Genomic DNA, 24,585 nt, shown 5'->3' with positions numbered 1-24,585 from the left:
CATTAGACAGGACTGAGTAATACTTGTAACCTATTAATGTTAAATGGTTTTATAGAGTGCATAGTGACACAACAGCAACAAAAAATAATGAAATAGCAGACACGTTCGATTTTAATATTTTAACTCATTACAATAAGTCATTTTATAAAAAAAAAATTAATAATAATAAAAAATAAACAAATAATAATATTCTTTTATTAAATTTTTAATGAAAAGTTAAGACTAATGCATGTACATCTCATCATGTTCTCAATATCTTAACATGTAACTTTGTAATAATGTAAGAGAATAAGTAAAACATTCCTGCAGGGTAGTGTTCACAAGTTATCTCTCAGTGACAATTAATACATTCTCCCTGTGATGGCCTTTGGAACATCAAAGTGTCTTTTTGTTTTGCTCCACTGTTTTGGGTGTTGAGCAAAGGGCCTGATGTGTTTACTTCTTCATTAACATATTCTAACAGGAAGTATAACTAGCTGGTGGTAAGACAAAAACTTGCTTGTTAATCCAAGCCTCTCAAACAGGAAATGACTTTTACTTCTGTGCTACAGAGACTTAAGTTGAAGAACATTTGTGGTTATCAACAGTTGAGAGTTTCCTCCAGTGTGAGCTGTGCATGTGATGGCCCAGACAAAAGATCCAAACTTTGGGCAGTCATCAGGCACTAACTCTGCCCTTCAGAAGCTGGACACGTTAGCTAGCAGATTTTTTTACAAATATCGAAAAGGGCACCAGGAGAAAGGACTAGAGAATGAGGGGCCACATGTGTCAGAGTATGCCATTCTTTGGGATGCAACAAGTAAGTCAAAGCCTTTTAAGCATATTTATTAATATTTCATAATTTATATTAAATGCACAAAAGGCCTGTTTTCCTAAAATGATTGACTCTTGATCTAAATAAACTCATTTCGTATACTGTAGATGGTCTCGGATGCATTTTCACAACCTCTAGATTAAAGGATATGATGTAGGAAGTTTTTATTGTAATTAACTGAAGAATGCGGAGTAAAATGTGTTAGCCTTTATTAAGTGCATTCAGTATATTTCTGTACTCTTTTTGAGTGTTTTCAGACTTTTTGTGGTTTCAACAGGAAGAGGTCAGTTTGCTTTTCACAGCCAGCAAAACATAAAGCACACTAAACCTGTTAGTTTCTAAACATCAAGTTTCCAATACATAAAGTATGGTCTTTCCTTCTAGTTAATGGCAGACTTGATAATATCTGTAGGTTGCCCTGCTTGGCTAAAATGTAAATGTAACCAAATTTTACTAATAATATATCCACTGACAAGCATATGTTCATGTTCAGGTAAACCTCATTAAGATACAAAAGTGATGTCTATGTAAAGTTATATTATTAAAATGTTTGCCGTCAAGTGAAGTGATAATACTCTGTAGAAAAACTTTTTTCTTTTTTTCTTTTTTATGCAATTTTTTGTAGTGCTATGTTGTCTTATTGTCATTTCTCAATCTGCTACTTATTATTTATTTATTTCTTAATAAATGTCAGAAGATACTGCTGTATTGATCAGCATGAGTATCACATAGTTAAAACGTGTGTGCATTTTAACGTAATTTCAGGAGTCTCCGTAAAATTAAGATAAATTCAAAAGTAAGTAATTGCTGATGTGTGGCTAATGGTCAGATGGTTGTGTCGTTCTACATTAAATAATAATCAAAAGATGGCAGTGTTGTCCTTTTAATTTGCATTTTATGTCTGCTTTGACTGACCAACCAGATTAAAAGACAAATTAGTTGATTAGTCACTAACAGCATCTCTGTTGCTGCCTAAATTAAATTGGCAAGACCTCAAACAAGCAGAAATCATCCACATTTCATAACATATTCTATTTTTATTCATTTATTTATTTTTGCACTTTAAAAAAAAAGTTTCAGTTTGCACAGTGGTTTCCCATTTTGGAAATGCATTTTAATAATTACCTACCTGCAACTTGATATCTTTCACTTCACTGTAGAACACTCTTTTTTATATTTGCATATATTTGCATGTTTTAGTATGTCTAACATATGGCGTTATAAATATAGACCATATATAGACCAACTTCAATGCATTTAATAAGCTGTGTTACAAATTTAATTGGATTAAAATGAATATTTGTTGAAAATGGTTAAAGATTATGTTGTTTCAAATAAAGGATTAAAGAAATCATGCATTGAGCTAACTGATCGTGTTAATTGTGTTGTCTCTTTAATTAGTGAAAGAATTCTTTGCACAAGCCAAAGAGGATTTCTTGAGAAAATGGGACTTTCAGCCACAGGTATGTGAGCTTTGTTGCAATAAACATGAACGTCAGATACAGTTGTTTTAAGCAGAAATAATTGTTGACTTCTGGCTTCGGTTCTGCAGAACACATCGTGTCTAGATGAATTTGACCGATTGAAAACTCTTGGCACTGGATCTTTTGGAAGAGTAATGCTAGTCAAGCACAGACAGTCAGGACAATACTATGCTATGAAGATTCTGGACAAAGAAAAAGTGAGTATGACTGTTGTATATCCTTCTTTAGCACCCAGCAATTGTTTTGTGTGTGTGTGTGTGTGTGTGTGTGTGTGTGTGTGTGTGTGTGTGTGTGTGTGTGTGTGTGTGTGTGTGTGTGTGTGTGTGTGTGTGTGTGTGTGTGTGTGTGTGTGTGTGTGTGTGTGTGTGTGTGTGTGTGTGTGTGTGTGTGTGTGTGTGTGTGTGTGTGTGTGTGTGTGTGTGTGTGTGACTTTCTATGAGACATACCATCCTTTAACACAGTCCTGGTGTCTCTTAATGAGTATCATATGTTTTTCTTGTAGATGCTGAATGTATATTACTTTGAAAGTTTTCCAAATAGAGTATGATTTTACTGTAAATATATTTATTAAGTGCATCACTGTTAAAATAAATAAATAAATATAGTTAGTTAGTTTACTCAACTTATCGGAAAAACTTGTTTGATCACCATAACCATTAAGGGTTTTCTGTTATTTCAGAGAACATAATAAGCTATAATAAGTTCATTAAACCCAAAAGTAAGTGATTTTAGACCCGTTTATGTTCTGTTTATTATGAGCGAGTTTGTTAGCCACTGTTTTTCTTTTGTCTACTGCTTTAAAGGCTAAAGCTCTTTCATCGGTTGGAAAAAAAGCTGTTCCTCTTTGTCATCAATGTAATAGCATGTGGTGTGAACTTCCCTATTATCATAGAATTAGAATAATTATTAATGCTTTGTACTTTTAAACTTCATTAAAACGTTACAGTTATCATTAAGCTCAATAAACTTCACTGAGTAGCAATATTCCACATTGCTGATGCAATAACTAGACCTTTCCACTAAACTAAGTTTGCTTAATTTTTACAGTTAGTGACATAAACTTTAACCAATAAAGAATTTCTAAAGAATTTAATCATAAAAAATTGAATTGAATCATTCATTGTGACAGATTTGACATTGTAAGCTCTTGCTGTGTATTATTTTAAGTTTCTCAAACTAAATGGCCTAACTTCATTTTTTACGTAATGTGTTTTATTTATTGCATGTTTTTTCCACAAATACATTTGCTATGCAAATTATAGAAAGTTGCACTCATTTAAAGTAAACACCTAAATCAAAGCAAAAATCGAAATCAAACATAAATCCATATTTCCTCCTTCTTTTGATGATTTTTCAGGTGGTGAAGCTTAAACAGATAGAACACACATTAAACGAGAAGAAAATATTACAAGCAGTGTCATTTCCTTTCCTTGTGAAGCTGGCGTTTGCTTTTAAGGTACACATTCAATTTCAATTGTAAATAAATATAATTTCGGAGTGTGTGGTTCTAGGATGTTGCATCATTGTCAGGGATAAAGCTACTGAAAGTAATCTGAGTTAATACATGAAAAACAAGAACTGATTATGTTACATAGCATGGTGATGATTTTATTTTTAATAACCGTAACAGGATCATTCAAATTTATACATGGTCATGGAATACATCCAAGGTGGTGAGATGTTCTCACATCTGAGACGGGTTGGAAAATTCAGGCAAGCAGCTTAAAAACTAGCTAATACAATTTCTTTATTATGTGCCTTTACCTGTCTTTTTCTATAATAAATGAAATAAGGATGTTTTTTCCTCATAGTGAGCAGAATGCACGGTTCTATGCTGCTCAGATTGTTCTGACCTTCGAGTATCTTCATGCTCTAGACCTCATCTACAGAGACCTTAAACCTGAAAACTTGCTCATTGATCATCAGGGATACATCCAGGTGTGCCAGTCACTTAATAGCTCTGATTAAATGTTACCTGCACTTTGGTCGTGTAATTTATATTTTAATGAGCTTTTACTGTATTTATAACTCTTATATTTGAACATGATTTAGGTAACAGACTTTGGCTTTGCCAAACGAGTCAAAGGCAGAACTTGGACGTTGTGCGGTACACCAGAGTACCTGGCACCAGAGATCATTCTCAGCAAGGTAAGAAAACACAGCAGTAGTTCTTACTCCTCTGGAAGTTCAATATATCCTCAATGTTTTCTCTTTTTCTTTGTTAGGGCTACAACAAAGCTGTTGACTGGTGGGCGTTGGGTGTTCTGATCTATGAAATGGCTGCTGGATATCCACCTTTCTTTGCTGACCAGCCTATTCAGATCTATGAGAAGATTGTATCTGGCAAGGTCAGAAGAACTTCAATCATTTATTACAGTACCATAATTGCCAGTAAAATTCCCTCTTGGTGTTGGCCCTGCATAGCTATACTCTAACTCTATTTCTTTAACCATTTATTTCTACACAAATTATTTTGCTAAAATTAGGTTATCAGAACAGGTCAAATACGAAGAATTTCATGACATTATATGTTTTGGGACCTGAATGAAAGAAAGAACAAGTTTACCCCAAAATTATATAATTTGCAGAAAATGTGTTCCCCCTTGTCACGGCTTACGCTGCTGGAAGGAACACGGAACCGAAGGATAAACGAAACAAGGCTTTATTATATCCAACATAGGCATTATCCAAATATGGATCACAGAGGAAGACACAGGTAAGTGACTGGTAACTGGTGGCAAGTAACAAGTAGACCCGACAAAACAGAACTGAAAGGACAAGGCTCTTATACAAGGGATAATGGGGAAACACAGGTGGATGGAATCACTAAATTTGATTGGAGGATGGCGGTCCCGCTGAGCCCGTCCTGGGCTTAACGGGGGATCAGGAGCCCGTCCTGGGCTTAACGAAGGATCAGGCATCGGTGAATTGAAAACCCCCTCATTTTGACCCATTTGGCGCTCCACATTTTGCTCCCTCGTGGTGGGCAGTGTCGCCGGCTCTCGCACCTGGTCTGACGGGTTGCTCTCTGGCTCTCCGTCATCGGTGGGCTCGGGCTTATGCCCCGTACCGTGGGGAGATTGTAGGCTGGGTTCTGGGTCCAGAGTGGACCTGGCAAGATCCTCCATTGGGCAGACCGTGAGAGGTGACCCATTTCTCACCAGATTCCACTCTACAAACGCGGCGAAGTCCTCCCGAGGCCAATCTTCGGTTCGACAACGCTCTGCACTTGGAGTTCAGGCTGGTGTGATAGAAGCAGCAGAGCGCGCTGTCCGGGTAGCTGGTGGCATTAGCTAGCAGTAAAAACCGTCTGGTATGGTCCTCGAGAGAAAGTTCCTCCTGCTTCAGCAGGAGAAGGAGGAATTCGGGGCGATAGAGAGGATCCATGACACACTACGGAAAGAAAAAGACTGTGAAAAAACGGAAAACAAAACGGAGGGAAAACACGCAGTTTTTAAACTTTTGGGTCGGGTCTTCTGTCACGGCTTACGCTGCTGGAAGGAACACGGAACCTAAGGATAAACGAAACAAGGCTTTATTATATCCAACATAGGCATTATCCAAATATGGATCACAGAGGAAGACACAGGTAAGTGACTGGTAACTGGTGGCAAGTAACAAGTAGACCCGACAAAACAGAACTGAAAGGACAAGGTTCTTATACAAGGGATAATGGGGAAACACCGGTGGATGGAATCACTAAATTAACAGGGAAATAGAACACATGGAGAAATGAATAGACACACCTGGGAACTAATCAAACCACACACGGAAGACAGAAACTGGAACACAGGGGCAAAAACACACAAAATGAGTCCAGGTATGTGACACCCCTCAGGCCAGTACTTTTTTCTTTTTTCTTTGAAAACCAAGAAAAATTTTGCATTGCATCACTTGCTCACCAATGGTTCATTGGCAGTGAATGGGTGCCGTCAGAATGAGAGTCCAAACAGCTGACGTCCACACTTGACTCATGCATGTGTTATGCGTGTGTGCGCGTGTGTGCACGTACGAGTGTGCGTGTGTGTGTGTGTGTGTGTGTGTGTGTGTGTTTTTTTTTAAGAAAAATTTGAAAAGGGGGAGAACTGTTTATGTTTAAGGTTTTTTTTTTGTGTGTGACGTTTGCCAAGTCTGGTAAACCATACTCGAAATTGGTGCTCTGCTTTTAACCCATCCAAGTGCACACACACACACAGTAATGTGTAAGGAACACACTGTGAACACACACCCGGAGCAGTGGGCAGCTGTTTGTTTCAGTGCCCGGGAAGCATTATGAGGTTCAGTGCCTTGCTCAAGGGCACTTCAGCCATGGTATTGAGGGTGGAAAAGAGCACTGTTCATTCACTCACCCCCCACCTACAACTCCTGCTGGCACTGAGACTCGAACCTGCAACCAAACAATGTTGGGATTTTGAACCATTTCAGTAACACCAGGTTACCATTGATGAAGAGTGGAGCTTTTGCTTATAGGCAGAGGATGGATATGTATAGAATTTCCATTTATTATGCTAATATGTGCTAATGTTTGTTAACAGTTTGTTAGTTACTTAGTTGTTAATTAGTTGTTAAATAGTACAATCTAATAATTCAGTGAAGTAACAAAACAGTTTTGCCACATAATATTACACATAATGCTACTTAATTTGTTCACTTCAAAATAACTTAATTCAATGATTTGGAAGTCATGTGAACAAATGTGCAACTGATGTACATGTATAAATAATGTAAATCCAACACACTTTCTTCAGTGCGGGGTCTTTAAATACATTTTTAATTAGTTTGAATGTTATGTTGTGATGAATATTTAATCAAAATTTAAAGTTTGAGGCAAATCATAAATATAGTAGTTGTTTTTTTGTTTTGTGTATACTGTGCCTCACCTTTAAAACCCAACAGATGAGAATATTTCATTTTCACAGGTGAGATTCCCTTCACACTTTAGTTCAGACCTGAAGGATCTTCTGCGCAATCTGCTGCAGGTGGACCTCACAAAACGCTTTGGCAATTTGAAAAATGGAGTCAGCGACATAAAAAACCACAGATGGTTCGCTACAACAGACTGGATTGCAATCTTTGAGAAGAAGGTGTGGCCTTTTGTTTTTTACTTTCAAGTTTCACTTATTTTTTACTGGTTCTTAAGAACTATGCTTTTGTAAGCTGGTTTATCTTTTCAATGATTTTACAGATTAATGCTCCCATCATACCAAAGTGCAGAGGACCTGGAGACACAAGTAACTTTGATGAGTACGACGAGGAAGAAATCCGGTTATCTGTCACAGAGAAATGTACAAAGGAGTTCTTAGAGTTTTAGGGTCTCTGTAAAGGCTTTATTTATTTTGTCTTGTTTTGCACCTTCAAAGAACATCACAATTTCTTCCAACATTATGTCATGCAAAGAGACTTTAGGAGATTTGGAAATTCACAGGTGCCTTTATCAGTGAAGTTTAGTCTACTGCATTAAAAAAGATCACATAGTCTTCTGTTTGGAAACATTTATGTTTAAATTTGAGATTTTTTACTTGTGTTCATCTTTTATATGTAAATTAATTTATAAAATGAATAAAGGCTATTTTTCCTGCGTTTAACTTTTATTTTCACTCAAGTCTGTTACACATTAAAGAAATGTGCTGCATACTGTATGTTCAGTATTAATACATGAGAAAAGCTCAATTCCACATTATGTTTAAGTGTGTGTGCATGATATCTGTTTGTGTGCTGAAGAAAGCTTTTGGTTGTTCAGAAATATCAAAATGCCAAAATTTCATCTAAAGATATGCTTTTGATTTGTGCACCTTCTACAGTCATCTGTCTTTTTATATGGACCATGTGAATTTTTTTTTTAAGAAAATTTTTATATCTGCTTTATAAAAAATCAAATTATTTTGACACTGAATAAAAGAAAATTACTTACATTGGTTTATAATGTCCAATGCCTTTTGTCACCTCTGCTTGTCTGTGAGTATTGTGAGCATAATTGTGAAAGATACTATGTTTTAATATTATAAGTAGAATGTTAATGCTTTTTAGGTGGTGTTAAAAGCCTGTTATAACAACTAATAATTTATGCCTTTTTTATTTATGTATTCATTCATTTACAGTTTTTTGTTTATTTTTGTTTCTTATCACTAACAATGAATAGCTATATATATATATATATATATATATATATATATATATATATATATATATATATATGCTATATTGTGAATTTACTCATATATTGGAAATGTAAATGGGCATTGTAAAAAAAATAATATATATATATATATATATATATATATATATATATATATATATATATATATATATATATATATATTACTCATCTGAAGAAATAGGTCACTACCGTCACTCATCAACAGAAACAAGAAATAACGAAACAAAAAAAGACTTTCTGTCTTACTGTCCGTTGCAATAAATGTATGTTAATTCCTTGTCAAGAAGCTGAATTATCTTTTTTCATTATTTATTTTCTCTTGATGTAATTAAAACTGCTCTTAATTGTTATTCATTGTTGAAGAGACTGCAACAAGATTTTGAACAACTACATTTCCCATCGTTCGAGACTACATTACCCATGAAGCCCCGCGCCTGCATTTGTCGGATTGTGCTTGGGGAAAAAAAAGCGTAATATTGCTCCAATGATCGAGAGTCAATAACATTCGAACCATCTACATAAAACATCTGTTAAATTGGTAAGATAAAAGCTTTTCATCCAAATAATTGGAAATTGTCGTTTTGTTTTCTCAGAAAGACGGCAAATTTCATAAATGTTGAGTTAATGGAAGCTAGCTAGCTAATGAGTTTATCATCTGCTTTATTAATCATCACACTGTCGAAATTCATCATGAAAACACTTGTAATTTATTAAATAGATATTTTGATGATCCGATACTTCTGTTTAACCTGTCAGAATTCAGCTCCAGTGATGCAGTTACAGATACATTCGGTCTTCTTATAAATATATTTCATACGGCATTTTTCAATTATTAAAAATCAAGGATACTTAATTTAAAATAAATTAATAAATACTTTATTTACAATTAAAAATCTATTTTCTGGTTAAAAAATGATGGCTGTCATTTTGTTCATCGTGTTTCTCTTCATAAACACTGAACCTGTCAAACCAGCACAAATGTGAAGGGAAATGCTTTTTTTTTTAAATTTCCCTCATAATTGAGATATTTTCTCAAGCTGTTTTACAAAGTTAAAAGCTGTTTATACCAAAATTGTGATGATAGTCGTTTTATGACAGTAATATTAATATATTTTATTTGTTAATAATATGTTTTATTTTTGACAGATAACCTTAAAGGATAAGTTCACCCAAAAATGAAAATTATGTTATCAATGACTCACCCTCATGTTGTTCCAAACGCGTAAGACCTCAGTTTATTTTTGGAACACAGTTTAAGATATTTTAGATTTAGTCCGAGAGCTCTCAGTGCCTCCATTGAAGCTGTGTGTACGGTATACTGTCCATGTCCAGAAAGGTAAGAAAAACATCATCAAAATTGTCCATGTGACATCAGAGGGTCAGTTAGAATTTGTTGAAGCATCGAAAATAAATTTCGGCCCAAAAATAACAAAAATTACTTTATTCAGCATTGTCTTCTCTTCGAGAACGCACTCACAATAGACCCAGAAGAGAATAAAGTCGCTGAATAAAGTCGTAATTTTTTTTTTTTTTTGGACCAAAATTTATTTTCAAATAAAACAAATAAACTAAGAGTTTAAAATATATTTCACAGTTTTGCATGTTTAACATGTCTTTCTTACTACTTAATGAACTATCAGTGCATACATGCTTGATCATCTTCTTGTTTTCTCAGAACTTTTATTATTTTGCAGAACCAATTCTCTAAGTATACCGAGATTTATTCAGAAACTTGTGTACATTTATAGAAGATGGGGCAGCTTTGCACAGCAGGAGACTGATGAGGAGGGAATGAGCAGGACACAACTCAACGCATCTGATGGAATAGAGCAGTCTCACCTCTCTCACAAACAGGTGAGCAATAGATCAGATTAATAAGATTATTATTGTTCACATGAAAGCAGAGCTTCTGTTGTACACCTCAAGAAATTATTTCGTATTTACTTAAACATGAAACTGTTTATTGAATTTTGATAATGCATCTACCATACTGTTGTAGTTCTTAAAATCTACAAAACTTAATGTATTAAACTGTTTTATTATTATTATTTTATCCAGTAGTCATGGAAACCAAGGAAAATGGTTCAGTGGACACCAAAAGGTAGGTGTATATATACAGTAACGTTGGGTTCAAGTTGTTTCCAAGTCTTTAGCAATTGCATTTGAGTGAGAAACGTTTAGTAATGGCTTGTTATCTTAATTTTATGTTGTAACTCATCAAAACTAGTACACCCATTTCATCACAAGGAAGAAATAGCATTTTTTTTCTAAACAATTTTTAGAAATGTTTCATTTTCTGCATTCAGTTTGTGTAAAACAATTCTCGAAAAAAAAAAAAAAAAAAATCACATTTAAATAAACCAGACTGAAAATAACTGTTTTTATGGTAACTGTTGTCAAAGGAATCCACACATACAGACATACAGTATTTGGTTAAATCATGCTAATGCATCCATGAAATCTTTTTCTCTCTTTTATAGTTCTGTGGAGAACGGGCAGCTTTCTGATCCAGCCCACTGGGCCGTAGCGGATGTGGTCAATTATTTTAAAGCTACAGGATTTGAAGAGCAAGCTAACGCTTTCCAGGATCAGGTAGGGATTTGTTTTCATATTCCTAAATCTAAGAATTCCTAAATCTTATTGCTGCACTTGTTTTCTGTAAATATTTCTACAAACCAACCAAATATTATTATGTATGATATACTTTAGATCTGGAATATTAAACTCAAATTCCCTGCACTTTTTTAACATAACTAAATGCTCAGTCACTAATCTCTCAAGTCAGCTGTATATATAAAAAAAAAAATTATGGGAATTTGATAGTAATTGTTCAGCAAGACAATGATGTTATTAATAAATAATAAAATCTTATTATTTATCTCATGTGTCTTTTTTGCTAAACTTTCCCCGGCAGGAAATTGATGGCAAATCCCTTTTATTAATGACTCGAAATGACGTTCTGACCGGACTGTCAATAAAACTGGGTCCTGCACTGAAGATCTATGAGTATCACGTCAAGCCTCTCCAAACCCAGCACTTAAAAAGTAACGTCTCATAACTGCTGCAGCCACATGGATACATGGAAGACAATCACAGCAAGGGGCGCAGGGTAACTGCAGGCAGAGCTAATGCATTTTATCCATCTTAATGAATAAACATGGTGAATTTATTGCTTTTAAGGCTCATTCTGCTGTACAGGCATATTTACTGTTTTTAGTTTACCTACGTTTAACATGTTCATTCAGATTTTATCTTCACTCTGTACTTGTACGCAAGTCATTATTGCTTTTATGATTAAATGCTTGGTTTAATAATGTGATCTGTGACATAAAATGAAAAGTGGCTTGAACTAAAACTGAAACACTATTCTTGAAGATGAAGAGTAACGCTTGAAGTACGTTTGAACAGAAGAGAGAGGGAGGTTACAGCCAGTTTCGATTTTTATTGGTTTGATGGTGTGTTTTTTTGTGTGTTTTTTTTCTTCTGGTTTTTAAAAGATAAAAAGTTTGCTAAGATAAAGTAACAGCACAAATGATTAATTGTCTGAAAATGATTAAATTGAATACTGTGCTGTGGTTTACAGCTATAAAGGCTCAACATATTAAGGGTTTGTTTGCAGGAATCCTGTCAGAATGACAGTGATTTGTGCTGCTATGAATTCAGTTTATTTATTTCATTTTGTAACTAACAATGTGATTCCTGATGAATTGGTGAATTGTTGTTGTTGAAAACCAACACAACACTGTAAATCTACAGCGGTTTGTGATACAGGTTGTTTTTAAAAGATGAAACTAAAGTGAGTGTAGACTGCAATAAATGGTGCTTTTTCAGATTGCTGAAAAAATCTTCTTCCTCATTACAGTGCTGTGTGACTTCCTTCCTTTTGTACATATGTGTATTTGAATAATATCTCACAATGTAATAATCAGTCAAAATCCTAAAACAATTAAATCCCAGATACATTGCATGCATGTTTATCTGCTTGTTTTCTTCTTTTTTTCTTGAACTTAATTCCTTATTATAGTGAGCTGAAAATGGAGATAATTGTTCTTTAATGTTCATGATGATTTTAATTGTTGTGGTGACTCCAAAACCACTGCTGTAAACACCTTAAACTCAAACAAAAACAGAAATTTTAACAAATCTGAAATTTTGGTTGTAAAATACTCATTAGGGAAAACAAGGTTCAAACTCTGAAATCTCAAATATAAAACCTAATACAAATGGATTCAAACAAAGAAGTTATAAAGACGAACACCTACATATTGTTGCACTATATTTATTAATATATTCATCCATGATGTGAATGTTTTCATTTCAACAAAATTTTTAATTGTTTATTTTACTTGTGTGATTACAAAAAAAAAGTTTCTAATTTTAAAAATAAAAAATCAGGTTTGTTGAATGTTTAGGTAGATAATCATGTTAGTGTCTAACTTGAGATTGCTTTTATAGGGTGTATTTGTATGAGGTTTGTGAATGTTGTTTTTCTTTACATTTTGGCTCTTGGTTTTCTGCGTATAGTGCCTGTGATGTTTCCTGATGGATTATCAAGGGGAAGATAAACCTGAAACAAAAGAACAGCAACATAATGTGACTTGTGGTTTCTAAATATAAATACAAACAAAGAAACATCATTACTTTATCATCTCTAAGTTGGGATAACTTGCTACTGTGTGTGTGTGTGGTTTGTAGAAGTTTGGCAATAAAGTCATTTTAAGAGTAGCAGTCTCAAAATTCCTGATTTTGTCACAGAGCCTGAAAACTCTAGACTTTGTCCTGTGTCAATACAGAAGTATATTCAGACCGATCTAAACTGATAACCTCTTACTGACTTTTTCCCCCCAAAATTTTCCAATGGATTTTTGTCACTCACCTCATCCTTGTTTGAAAGTCCAATTTTTGTCATGTCAATGATGAAATAATGCTGATTTGGCATAATTATCTCAATTTCTTCAACCTACAGGATTCAAGTAATGACAAGACTTGTGTAATTTTCTTTTTACAATTGCTTTTAAAGTACATTTACTTGTAAATGAGTAACAAAATAATGCAATAAACCACTTAAATAGACCAATAACTCTTAAGTATGAGCAATAGTGAATGCTTACCTTAGCAAACACATCTAACAAAAGTACCAAAAAAACAGAAATCGGTTTGATTTACCTGTGGAATTCTGTCAAGTACCAGAACTTGTGTATCATACAGAGTTTTCTGAACAGACGGAGAGTATTCTCCACGATCGTAGGGTCCTGCAAACTTCTGAATGATGGTGTCCTTAACAGTTTTCCTACATGGAAATTATCATTACAGTTAGGTGTAATATACAGTACAACATTTAATACAACATATAACGGATACCATGTGCTATGAAATGTCTAAATGTTTTTCATTTTACTATGACATGTCTAAACGTTTTGCATTTACCATGCAGCATCAAATGCCACATTCACATGTGTGTTGTAGCGCCATCTTGCATAAACAGAAGTACAGAAGAATCTGTCCTTTGCATCTGTCAGAGTGGTGAAACGGTCTCGCAGGAATCCTTCAAATCCAGACTGAGTAGTCTTCAGTACCTTCATATCTTTTATACCACTCTGAACCACTGGAGTCACTGAGAAAGATATATATATATATATATATATATATATTCGCTAAAAAATAAAGCAAGAATATACTTTCCCCTTAATACTTTCAGACAACCATCACTAGTTCAGAATCTCATTTGTACTCACTACTCAAATGTTGTTCGACCTCACAGAAATGCCAGGACTCAGGACAATGGATGAAAGCATGTGTGTGCTCAACTCCATTCTGCTAAACACATGTCAATAATATTTTGGGCATTTAAAAACATGTTAATCAGTTATATACAATGTTAGCTAATAACAAATTTGCATCTGCAAATAAATCAATGCTAACTTGTTTGATTGTTTGTTTCACGATCTTGAATTGACAGTTGTCAAGGTGATTTTAAGTGGATGTATAAAGTCAGATCCATTTAGGTTTAAGTTGGCTAGTCCTGGCACCAGAGTTACTACAGGTGTAGTTCATCACATTAATTCTGGATTTGTTTCACAAACAACCCATAAATGTCCAAAGTCATATCAGCTAACCCCTGGGGTGCCTCAGGGTTCAGTCATTGGTCCCTTACTCTTCTTGATATAGACCTCTTCACTCAGCCCAATAATGAAAGTAAACAGCTTTTCCCATCACTACTACACAGACGATACACAGCTGTCATTCCAACCTGACAACCTCACTTTCTCAGACTGTATTTCTTTTTGCGATTCAGAAGTAATGTCACTTTTAACTTTGTAAACACAGAACTCATGGTGATAAAGCTAGACAATTATTTTTAAAAGCTCTAATAATAGTAATGGTAATAATAGTAATAATAAGCTTTTAGGAACTTTTCTAGCCTTGGTTCGCTTGCAGTACCATAAGTACTATTGGTTTTTGTATTATAAATGAAATGTGATGTTCCTCGTACCTAGTTTTCATAAGAATTTGCTGAAAGACTAAATATAAATACAAATGTCTACATACTTTTTGGGAGCCACAATATATAGTCTGCTTTAGCGGTAACACAACACCTTTTCCAGTCTTTTCCAGGGAACTTCATCAATGTTGACCCTCACTCTTATGACATGATTGAAAGCTGTGAGGAAATGTTCACAGATATCCAGTGCAAAGCCCTCAATGGTCTTAATCTGCAAGACAAGAAATATTCTGTGCTTTGAAATAAGTCATATAGACATGGCTTGAAATAACAAAACAAAATTGTTTAAGTGCAAGATGAAGTTGATTTGATAACTAGTTCATAGAGTAATTTGTACACTAGTCATTCGTGTTGATTATCTGGTTGGCATTCACTCAAAAATGTGCTGTTTCAGAACTGTTGTAGTTATATTATTTATTTGTCTTCTAGACTAATTTGTGGCATGAATTTCCTTTTTATCTAACAAAAAATATTTTTACAATGTAGTGTTTGTTTGTTTTTATTTTTATTTAAAATTATGAATTTAGCTAAAACAAGTAAGTTGCTAAACTAAATGAAAAAAGGACTTACTCCTTTCAGTTTGGCAAGAGCGTGGACAGTGTTTTTGATGGTGTCAGTGGGGATGATATCAGAGTTGTCTCCTGTCAAGTAGTCTTTGCGTGTCTTTAGGGTTAACTGAACATCTGCGATCAGCTCAGTAATATGGTGATGAATCCCTTCACGGCGGATGTGAAGAACTTTAATCATATTCTTCCCATAGCCTGTTTTCACAAACTCCACATTCTACATGAGACATGTTATTAAATACTGCAGTTTAAATGCATTTTTAAGAGGCTGGCACGACACATGCCAGAATACACTATAGAGTATGAATGAAAATTGAATTTCTTTACCTGATTTGAGGTAGTGGCCATGATTATAACTGGAGCTACTGCTGACTGCACCAGTAGTTGGAGGAGGTTTTGGAGGGACCAAAGGGTTTTGCTGAGGACGTGGTGTACCAGTTTTGATGTTTTGGGTCTAAATGATCAATGATCTGCCCCACCTCCATAATCCATACAGAGATTTTGATTTGCTGAAAGCCTTCCAAAACAAGCCACCTCTCGCTTCTTTTCCTCTGACCTGTTCTATTTACACTTTGACCACAGTCACGTCCTTCACCACTGCATCCATGACCCAACATTTAATTTGGCCCACTGGCCTCCCTTCACCACCCCTCAACTGTACATCAACCAAAGGTCTAAAGATTTTTTTTTTTTCAAGGAATAAGAGAAAATAAGGTCTGAGCTGGTAATAGCTATGGTATGTCAACAGAGTATTTTAGGAACTGAAATCTCCATGAGATTTTGGCTGTAAATTTCAAAGACATCACTGGGTGTTGCTTCGGTGTTCCAGGGGTTGGTTGTTCTTCAAATTAACAGATTTCTATGAGGTGTTAATTAACATTCAATTACAAACAAGTACAATCTAGATCAGCAGATTATATTACTGGTTTAATTTTGTTTATAATCTTTCCACAAGCTTGATTTCTACATGTTTAGGAAAACTATCATGATTGGATACGTTGCCCGAGCAAAGAGTATCATATATAAACCAAGAGAGCCTGAATATGTTGTGTTTATATTAAAATATAATATTAGACATTATTTGGAGATATAGAGTGAAAACTAATATTTCTGTGCCAGAAGCAAATTATAAAGATTTTATATTAGATTTTTTATTACATTTAATATAGATTAAATATATTAGTTTGTTAAATATTTATGAAAAATATTTAAGACTATTATTTCACATGTTAGACTTTACAGAGTTTATTTATAAATAATAAACTTACTGTATATAATTTTATTAATGCACAAAATAATAAACTATAATATGGTGTTACAGCCCTGCCCATCTACTGTTTAAAACTCACCCTGGTAATGGGGTACAGTAGGCTGTAAAAACATCAGTCATACTTTATTTACAGATTTTAGGGTTTCTAAACAAGATACCAGATTTTCATTTCCCCACTCTCCCCAGTCCCTGCTATATTCAGACGGCTTCTCTGTCACTGTAGACTACAGCTGCTTGATGTCGGTCATAAGACAAACATCCTCTTTCTTACAGACATTACAAGATATGAAATACAAGAGAAAGCATCTCTCTCTCTCTCTCTCTCGCTCTATATATATATATATATATATATATATATATATATATATATATATATATATATATATATATATATTTCATTTAAACAGGGAAATTCAGATGTTTTAGTCACTTTGAATCACAGACTGAAATGTTAATGTTGTTTAATGTTGTTTCGACTGAGTGAGTGTATTCTTACTCTAAACTTGCTTGAACACTGGTTTTGATGTGTAGAGCAAGATGAAACTGGCAAATATGTATCTAACTGCATGTGGATTCATGAGTAACTCTATTGTCGTGTATGATTTCTGCAGGAGTGTTGATGTTTGACCTGTCTCAGGGATTTTGGCTCACACACAGTGTTCTGCATTTTCCCTCATTTCCATAGAGAAATTTCAATTTCCCATCTACAGGAAAACACTATAGCCAGATGCTGCACTGTATTACATACAGCTATACACAGTTCCCCCAAATATGTGAGCACATGAAATACTTATTGTATAGGGTATGTCTGATTTAAGATTTATTGCTCACTGCCTGAAATAGTATACCTCTCTTTTAACAGCATGGCAGGTAAATAGCATATCTTAATCCACGCATGTATAACTGATCTGTCCCTATGGCATTTCGTCCAGGTGTTGCAGTCATGGCACAAATTTGTGATGGTAAGACATCGGCCATTAAAAACAGAAGGAGCCTGCAGAAGCTGAAACAGTTCGTGGACAACCTTTTTTCAGTTTTGCCAAATCACACAACTGTGTGGATGGTGAGAGCCCTCAAGTTTAAAAACTCTTTATATTTAGACTGCTGGTCCTACATGGCAGTTTACTGACATTGCATTATGCCAAAGTACAACACCATGCTTAAGCAACTATTTACATTGATTATGTAACTAGCATGCAACCATGCAAGACTCCATGTCAACCCCTACATGTTTTCTAGAGATTTATGTATTTAACATATCTTTGAATGGCTATTGTATAATCTGAACTATCCTTTAAAAAAAACACACACACACACAGTATATTATTACAACATTACGTAATATATTATTTAATTATACCTCACTATTCACGTCATGGTATACGGATTAATTTAACATAAATATTTGCACATTGCAAGATTTTTGAATGTAAAAAAAAGCTGTTAAATATAAATACTGTAAAGCTTACCTCAGTAAACATATTTACAGTATTCCTTACCGAGCATGTTACAAAGGAATGAAATTTTGAGGTCTAATAGACATTGACATATCCAGCAAAACTACATTTTATCTAACTTAACTAAAACTAAACTTTCAAAAATTGAATACAATTTTCTAAAAGCTAGTAATCTATAATTGGTGGTCTTGTAATTAATGACAAATCATTCTGTCATAATTTAATAACTATCACCCCATCACAACCACATGCACATGGTTTTCCTTTTTACGTGTTTGTCTTTGTGTTGATTGTATCATTCTGTTCAGTTAATTATCCTTGTTTTGTCTGTCTATTTGAGTTCCTGTATTTTCAGTTCTAGTTTCACTGTCTTGTCTATAATAATGTTGTGTTTTGCGATCCTGTTTGTTGGATATTCTGTGTGTTGGATTAAAGACTTTAGAAACGTTCTCCATCATCATTGTGTGTTTTAACATACAGCGTAGCGTGACGCCCCCAAATGAATAATCACTTTTGATTTCCCTTGTGTGAAACGCAAACCTAGAAATCACTGTGCATGTTTTTTCCATGCAAAAGCAATGCATAAGGACTAAGAGTTTTTTTTTTCATATCTCTTTGTCTCTCTCTCTCTCTCACTCACAAACAAGCATCAGTTTAAATCTTAATCATTTTATTGATATGTTTCTTTTCCAAAGTAGTGTCTGCTTCAAAAGTCTTGGAAAGTAGCAAAGTAGTATGGACTGCTTATAGAATACAATTATGGCATCCTTTTCAGTCCTTATTCATTGTAATTGCAATACATAAGAGAAAGACTTCAAAATTGTGTGCTTTTTGTGTTCCACAAATGTTAAAAGTGATTAAATAATGACAGGATTTTTGGTTAAACCGTTTCAGGTAAACTATTCCTTTAACAAAATACAGAGTCTATTTCCATACTGAATGTTCTCTACCGATATTTACACTGGTTGGGTGGCTCAAGCATTGGGGAGTGGAATCATGGCTGCACCAGGCACATCGGCTCCCCTCTAACTGATCAATTACCCGGCATGTGATGAACGTTGACAGAGTTTGTCTCCCTGGACCTCAGATGTTCAAAAGCTATGAGGATCATTCTAAGTGCATTCATACGCATCCAAAGACCAATGGACATGTCTGGGGACTTGAACAGAGACAGTGGCCAGGCTGGTCATTTATAAAGCTCTCCATCAGGCCATGGCTGGGTATAAACACTGCTGAAAAAATAGATTCGGTACACTGAACTAGCTCCGGACTTTGGAGCATACATTAATATATGACAGGGGTGTTTAACCCCTGGTTGAAAACCCTGGTTATACCAGTTTTAACATGAACCCAGATGCAATTATAAGTTGATAAACTTAACAGAAAAAAACAGAATGCAACTACTAGCAATGCACAAAAGACAGTAGGCTAATTTGAATAATGTTGCCAACCAACCAGTTTTGATGACCATTAGACTTCCTTAGTCTACACTGTAAAAAAAAAGGGAAGGAAGGAAGTTTACTGGAGTATGTATTACAATATATTATTTTCATTCAATGTGTTGTTGGCGATTTCTTTTAAGTTACTTCTGAAATCTACTGGGGGGGGGGGGGGGGGGGTGGGTATTCATTAAATACCTTAAAATGTTACTAGATCCACTTCTTATAACTTATTATTATAGATTATGACACCAAGAAGAAGGGCTCTCATCACTATCACTATAGTATCGGAGCTATATTTAATTATTTATTTGTTTGTTTATATTTTGATTTATTGGACTCTCCGCTAGAGGACGCTAAACAACACTAACTCACAAGAACTTCCAGTTCAACCGGAAGAAGTTTCTCACACACGTGACTTCAGACAGAAGCGGAAAATGGATTCTACCGAGTTAACAACTTCAGAAAGTGTTTCCAAGAAAAAGGGGAAAACGAAGAAACTAAAGCAAAAGATAAAAGCCGACAAAGCTCCGAAGCAGGAGATGGAACAGGCGGAGATTGAAGTGACAGAAGATAAATCGGAGTCGGGAGCTTGTTTTCCTCCCACATTCAGCGTGTCTGAGATCAAGAACAAGCAGCGCAGACATGCGATGTTCCTCAAACTCAAGGAGGAGAAAAGAAAGGTGACATCTCACTAACACATACACACTTATTGCAGCTGTCACGATCGCGTAATTTGGCTGTGTTTCAAAACCTAGCGAGATGCCAGGATAGACATCAGTCTGGGCAGCACAAGACAGGACGTTTCAATGATGATCAAATAGCCAAACGAGCATTTGATGACCACAAAAGAACTTGTAAGTGAATTGGTTCACTTAGAGTAATGATTTAAAACACCTTTTAGGAATGTACAGTGGCTCGCTAAGGGTTGGGACACAGCCTTAATCATCAAAGGCGCAACTCTGTAACATATATTTTCCAAATTGTTAAAGTTGTCGTTTGTGTTTTTCAGCAAAAATTGGAACAGAAAAAGAAAAAGAAAAAAGAGAGAAAAGCTCTTGGAGATCAGGTATGTTTGGTGGACTGTTTCACAGCATCTGTAATCAGACTAGCTCTCATAAAACTTGATAATCAGTAAACTACATTAAAGGGATAGTTCACCCATCTTCGGCAGAAGAAATTAACAGGTTTGTATAGAAGGAAAATAGACAAATTCAAAAAAAAAAAAAAAAACTACACTAACTGAAGGAAAAAAATAATGCTTTGCATTAACAGTGCTTGCATTTTAATTTCCATAGTACTTTTTTTTTATTCCATACTACTGAAGTCAATAAGGGAATAGCAACTGTTTGGTTATTCACTTTCTTCAAAATATCTTTTGTATTCAGAAGAAAGAAACTCATACAGGGTGATAATGAAGGGGAGTAAATTATGATAGAATTCATTTTACAGTATGTGATCAAGTAAATCTATATCACAATTTCTCTGCAAAAACTATTTCTTTGCCGTTAGGGATGGGCAATTAAAGTGAAACCTTGTATTGTAATATTATGGTCTGTCTATATGGTCTAAAAAATGTAAGTGATAAAAAAAAAAAGTCAGATGTTGCTTCAGTAAGCACTCTAAAGGTTTCATTCAGTATTCATCAGACTGATCTGAAAAGTAAATTGTGAGTTTTTGAATGATTTATTAAATGGAGCATTATATTTTTGCTATAAATGTTCTTTTTGTCTTGTCACATTCAGTTCAGACTATGGACTTGTTCACAGCTTGGGTTAAAAGCATTACTTTGATCAAAACAATACTCACATTTCTACCAGTGTATCATTATAATTGCCCATCTCAAATGCATTTGTGGCAAATTAAACAGTTTGTTGCTAGACATTATTAGAAATTTGTCAGTCCGTTTTAATTTGGTTGCCTTGTTTTCTTTATTGGTGTTTCCATACATTTTTCTCTTTTACAGGCTCCACCAAAAGAAGTTCCCAAGACAATAGAAAACCAGAGAGTATATGATGAAACTACAGTCAACCCAGAGGATGAGGAGGTGATGTGTGAACCCTATTCCAACTGCTGACTGCTTCAGACCTCATTTACACTTTTGAACCTAACCTGGAACTAATATGTTTGAAATCCAGGTGGCTTTTGATGAAGGAACCGACGAGTTCTCTGCTTACTTCAATCGGCTCACGAATCCCAAAGTTCTCATCACCACTTCGGACAGGCCCAGAGGAGTGAGTTCAGTTTTCTAATTCGCTCTCATTATAAATGAGCTTTTTAGAATATTTGTGTCTTTTTTTTATTGGTTCATGTCTGCCTGTTTTCAGAGGACCGTGAGGTTTTGTGAGCAGCTGGCCACAATGATCCCACATGCACATGTGTACTACAGAAGAGGTCTGGCATTGAAGAGAGTCATTCCACAGTGTATATCTAGAGGTTTCACTTATCTGATGGTGATCAATGAGGACAGAAAAGTGCCAAGTATCCTTTACTCGGGCTTCAGTATGTAACCACATTTTTAGATCTGTGAAATTCTGTTGTATGAGATCATGAGAAGCAGCCACTGAATGCTACATGAAGGATTTTCCTTCACTTAAAGCATCACAGATGGTTTGGTTCTCTGTCACCTTCCTGATGGCCCAACTGCACACTTCAAAGTCAGTAGTGTTCGACTTCGCAAGGAAATGAAGGTTAGTGAATTATTGTTTTTTTGTTTCATTTTATGTTACTGAATTGTAATCTAATGAAATTAGTCATGCAGTAAATTCTGATGACCCATGTTGTGTGATACAACATAATAATTTTGACTAATTATATTAATAGAGTTCGGCAGGGATGATACATTTCTGTAGTTCAAACCAGAAGTAAGCATCACCCCGTTTATCATAAAAATGACAAACACAACATTTATGAGTTTTGAAGCCCCAATGCAGTTGGCAGAAGTTAGGAAATCAACATCGCCACCACTATATGCTTCGGCATGATGATATTTAAAGTCCTTCAACAGCCTCTAATACGATTTAGCCATTTATTAGCAACTGCCTTTTTCAAGATGTGTAAAAGCTAATAATAATTATAGCAGTGAAAATATTGTGAGCTTGTGTTTACCAAAGAACTTATTTCAGGCATTTCACCAAAACCTGTTAAAAATAAATAAATAAATGCTTTGGGACGATGGAAACCTAATTGCGGTTTTTCCTCACTAGAGAAGAGGTAAGGACCCAACGGAACACGTCCCAGAAGTCATCCTTAATAACTTCACTACTAGACTGGGTCACTCCATCGGCCGGATGTTTGCTGCTCTGTTTCCTCATGATCCACAGTTTGTGGGCCGTCAGGTCGCCACATTTCACAATCAGAGGGACTTCATTTTTTTCAGGTTTCACAGGTAAATATTCTCTCATTTGAAAGGGCTGTGTAATTATGAAAGCTTAGATACATGCAAGATTTGTTGGTGAGCTAAATTTAAGATACCCCTTGTGAGCAAATTTCTTTTCATCTACAAATCACTGTAGATTCTAGTAAGTATTGTAATAAAAGTAAAGACATGGTCAGAATATCAATTAAGGTCCAAAAGTCTGACACTGCTTTTAGAGTCCTTATATGTTCCATTGTTACATTTTAACTGGATAAAAATTATATACAGATTAGGAACTTCCACTTCTACATGACTGAATAAACTTGTGTATATCTTACAGGTACATCTTCAAGAATGAAAAGAAAGTGGGCATACAGGAACTAGGACCTCGCTTCACTCTTAAACTTCGCTCTTTACAGAAAGGAACCTTTGACTCAAAGTTTGGCGAATACGAGTGGGTTCACAAGGTGCGTTCCAAATCGAAAATCTCACTTATGAGCAACATTGCTTGTTTAAATGTGCTGTCATTTGTCAGTAATTTATATTTTGTATCCATCACATATGATTAACTGCTCCTTTAAATGTTTCAGCGCCATGAGATGGACTCCAGCAGAAGAAAATTCCATCTTTGAGGGACAGAATGAAAACAGGGAAACAGTGTTGACTTTTCATGAATATCTAAAAATCTTTTGTTAAGGAACGAAAGAGTTGTAGAAATGCAAGCTTTGTCTTTACTGTATCATATTTTCTTCATAAGAATTTGTTCAAAAGAATATTATAACAAGGCTGGACACAAAGAGACTTGATGTGTCTTAAAGCACGACAAATAAATCAAGTAAATGCATCATATTTGATTGAAGACATGGGAGGAAGAGGCTAATTTGTGAGTGTTTGTGATATTTCAGATCAAAAAGACTGTCTTGTTCCATCTTGATTTTGCAATACTGAAGACATACACAAAATGCATTGTAGATTTCTGAACTTTTAATAAAAATGTTTTCTAACAGTCTTTGTTTTTGTTTAGTGTGTTTAACTGTGAAATTGTTTCACAACTCTTCATAGCCTTGTGAAGATATGAAAGGTTTTTCACTTTTTTTGCTTTGTTTTAAAATAATGTACATTTAAATGGCACCATTGTGGAAGGTTTTTTTTGTTTTCTTTTTTTTTTTTTTGCCACAGAAGTTTATTTCCTCTGATAAATGCTAAGTGTAATAATCATTCAAATTGGGTAAACTATTTATATTGCTTATTAAACTTTTTTTGTATAATCTAAATTAAAATATTAAAATCAAGCATTTACAAAAATAACAAACTTTCTCTATGCAATAAACATTAAAAAGATTAGATCAAACAGCACAAAATGCAATTAAGAAAAATGTTAAATTAAGAAATGTTCTGGGAAAGTGTGTGATGCGAATTAACAATTATATCAGATAATTAAGGTAATGTCATATAAAGTGGGCCAGAAGTGTTATACATATTAATCTTAAAAAAAAAAAAAAATACATCGGTAAATGGTAAAAAAAAAAATGTAGTTT

General features: G+C 34.6%; 4 protein-coding genes and 1 pseudogene across 6 annotated transcripts; 4 read left to right on the top strand and 1 right to left on the bottom strand.

The window, feature by feature from the left end:
• Positions 1-482: 482 nt before the first annotated feature.
• prkacba (protein kinase, cAMP-dependent, catalytic, beta a) lies at positions 483-8,062 on the top strand. Its single transcript, XM_059529054.1, has 10 exons — positions 483-799; positions 2,216-2,277; positions 2,367-2,495; positions 3,656-3,754; positions 3,929-4,011; positions 4,110-4,236; positions 4,351-4,446; positions 4,524-4,646; positions 7,218-7,382; positions 7,484-8,062. Exons 1-10 carry the CDS (start codon positions 622-624, stop codon positions 7,607-7,609), a joined length of 1,188 nt encoding a protein of 395 aa, XP_059385037.1. The 5' UTR covers positions 483-621; the 3' UTR covers positions 7,610-8,062.
• A 792-nt stretch (positions 8,063-8,854) lies between these two features.
• On the top strand, positions 8,855-12,299 carry samd13 (sterile alpha motif domain containing 13). 2 transcript variants are annotated; one of them, XM_059529053.1, is made up of 5 exons: positions 8,855-8,993; positions 10,150-10,309; positions 10,517-10,556; positions 10,936-11,047; positions 11,370-12,299. In XM_059529053.1, exons 3-5 carry the CDS (start codon positions 10,519-10,521, stop codon positions 11,511-11,513), a joined length of 294 nt encoding a protein of 97 aa, XP_059385036.1. In that variant the 5' UTR covers positions 8,855-8,993; positions 10,150-10,309; positions 10,517-10,518; the 3' UTR covers positions 11,514-12,299. The 2 variants fall into 2 exon arrangements, with proteins under 2 accessions (XP_059385036.1, XP_059385035.1); XM_059529052.1 differs by having other exon boundaries at positions 10,514-10,556.
• A 599-nt stretch (positions 12,300-12,898) lies between these two features.
• On the bottom strand, positions 12,899-15,995 carry uox (urate oxidase). 2 transcript variants are annotated; one of them, XM_059529049.1, is made up of 8 exons: positions 15,851-15,995; positions 15,528-15,740; positions 15,052-15,168; positions 14,191-14,272; positions 13,883-14,069; positions 13,622-13,745; positions 13,332-13,415; positions 12,899-13,022 (listed from the first exon to the last, which is right to left on the bottom strand). In XM_059529049.1, the coding sequence occupies exons 1-8, from the start codon at positions 15,869-15,871 to the stop codon at positions 12,948-12,950; spliced, it is 903 nt and encodes a 300-aa protein (XP_059385032.1). In that variant the 5' UTR covers positions 15,872-15,995; the 3' UTR covers positions 12,899-12,947. The 2 variants fall into 2 exon arrangements, with proteins under 2 accessions (XP_059385032.1, XP_059385033.1); XM_059529050.1 differs by having other exon boundaries at positions 14,191-14,269.
• An 884-nt stretch (positions 15,996-16,879) lies between these two features.
• Positions 16,880-19,414, top strand: LOC132118957 (deoxyribonuclease-2-beta-like; annotated as a pseudogene).
• A 650-nt stretch (positions 19,415-20,064) lies between these two features.
• On the top strand, positions 20,065-24,053 carry rpf1 (ribosome production factor 1 homolog). The gene is made up of 9 exons (XM_059528720.1): positions 20,065-20,372; positions 20,702-20,758; positions 21,656-21,736; positions 21,828-21,923; positions 22,017-22,170; positions 22,297-22,379; positions 22,896-23,077; positions 23,388-23,514; positions 23,638-24,053. Exons 1-9 carry the CDS (start codon positions 20,127-20,129, stop codon positions 23,677-23,679), a joined length of 1,068 nt encoding a protein of 355 aa, XP_059384703.1. The 5' UTR covers positions 20,065-20,126; the 3' UTR covers positions 23,680-24,053.
• The last annotated feature ends 532 nt before the right edge of the window (positions 24,054-24,585 follow it).

Source organism: Carassius carassius, chromosome 38 (genome assembly GCF_963082965.1).
Source record: "Carassius carassius chromosome 38, fCarCar2.1, whole genome shotgun sequence".
In the NCBI taxonomy this organism is placed as follows: Eukaryota; Metazoa; Chordata; class Actinopteri; order Cypriniformes; family Cyprinidae; genus Carassius; species Carassius carassius.
The sequence above is the reverse complement of the archived record's forward strand: the minus strand, read 5'-3'. Positions and strand labels throughout refer to the sequence as shown.

Excerpts from the sequence above, each read along its gene's own strand:
- prkacba (XM_059529054.1), top strand. The coding sequence starts at position 622 with ATGGCCCAGACAAAAGATCCAAACTTTGGGCAGTCATCAGGCACTAAC. Across the intron at positions 2,278-2,366 it reads AATGGGACTTTCAGCCACAG|AACACATCGTGTCTAGATGA; the intron begins GTATGTGAGCTT and ends TCGGTTCTGCAG. Across the intron at positions 4,237-4,350 it reads ATCATCAGGGATACATCCAG|GTAACAGACTTTGGCTTTGC; the intron begins GTGTGCCAGTCA and ends AACATGATTTAG.
- samd13 (XM_059529053.1), top strand. The coding sequence starts at position 10,519 with ATGGAAACCAAGGAAAATGGTTCAGTGGACACCAAAAG. Across the intron at positions 10,557-10,935 it reads GGTTCAGTGGACACCAAAAG|TTCTGTGGAGAACGGGCAGC; the intron begins GTAGGTGTATAT and ends TCTCTTTTATAG. Across the intron at positions 11,048-11,369 it reads CTAACGCTTTCCAGGATCAG|GAAATTGATGGCAAATCCCT; the intron begins GTAGGGATTTGT and ends TTTCCCCGGCAG.
- uox (XM_059529049.1), bottom strand. The coding sequence starts at position 15,871 with ATGGCCACTACCTCAAATCAG. Across the intron at positions 13,746-13,882 it reads GTGGCATTTGATGCTGCATG|GAAAACTGTTAAGGACACCA; the intron begins GTAAATGCAAAA and ends ATTTCCATGTAG. Across the intron at positions 13,416-13,621 it reads TACTTGACAGAATTCCACAG|GTTGAAGAAATTGAGATAAT; the intron begins GTAAATCAAACC and ends TGAATCCTGTAG.
- rpf1 (XM_059528720.1), top strand. The coding sequence starts at position 20,127 with ATGGATTCTACCGAGTTAACAACTTCAGAAAGTGTTTCCAAGAAAAAG. Across the intron at positions 22,171-22,296 it reads TGAGGACAGAAAAGTGCCAA|ATGGTTTGGTTCTCTGTCAC; the intron begins GTATCCTTTACT and ends AAAGCATCACAG. Across the intron at positions 22,380-22,895 it reads GACTTCGCAAGGAAATGAAG|AGAAGAGGTAAGGACCCAAC; the intron begins GTTAGTGAATTA and ends TTTCCTCACTAG.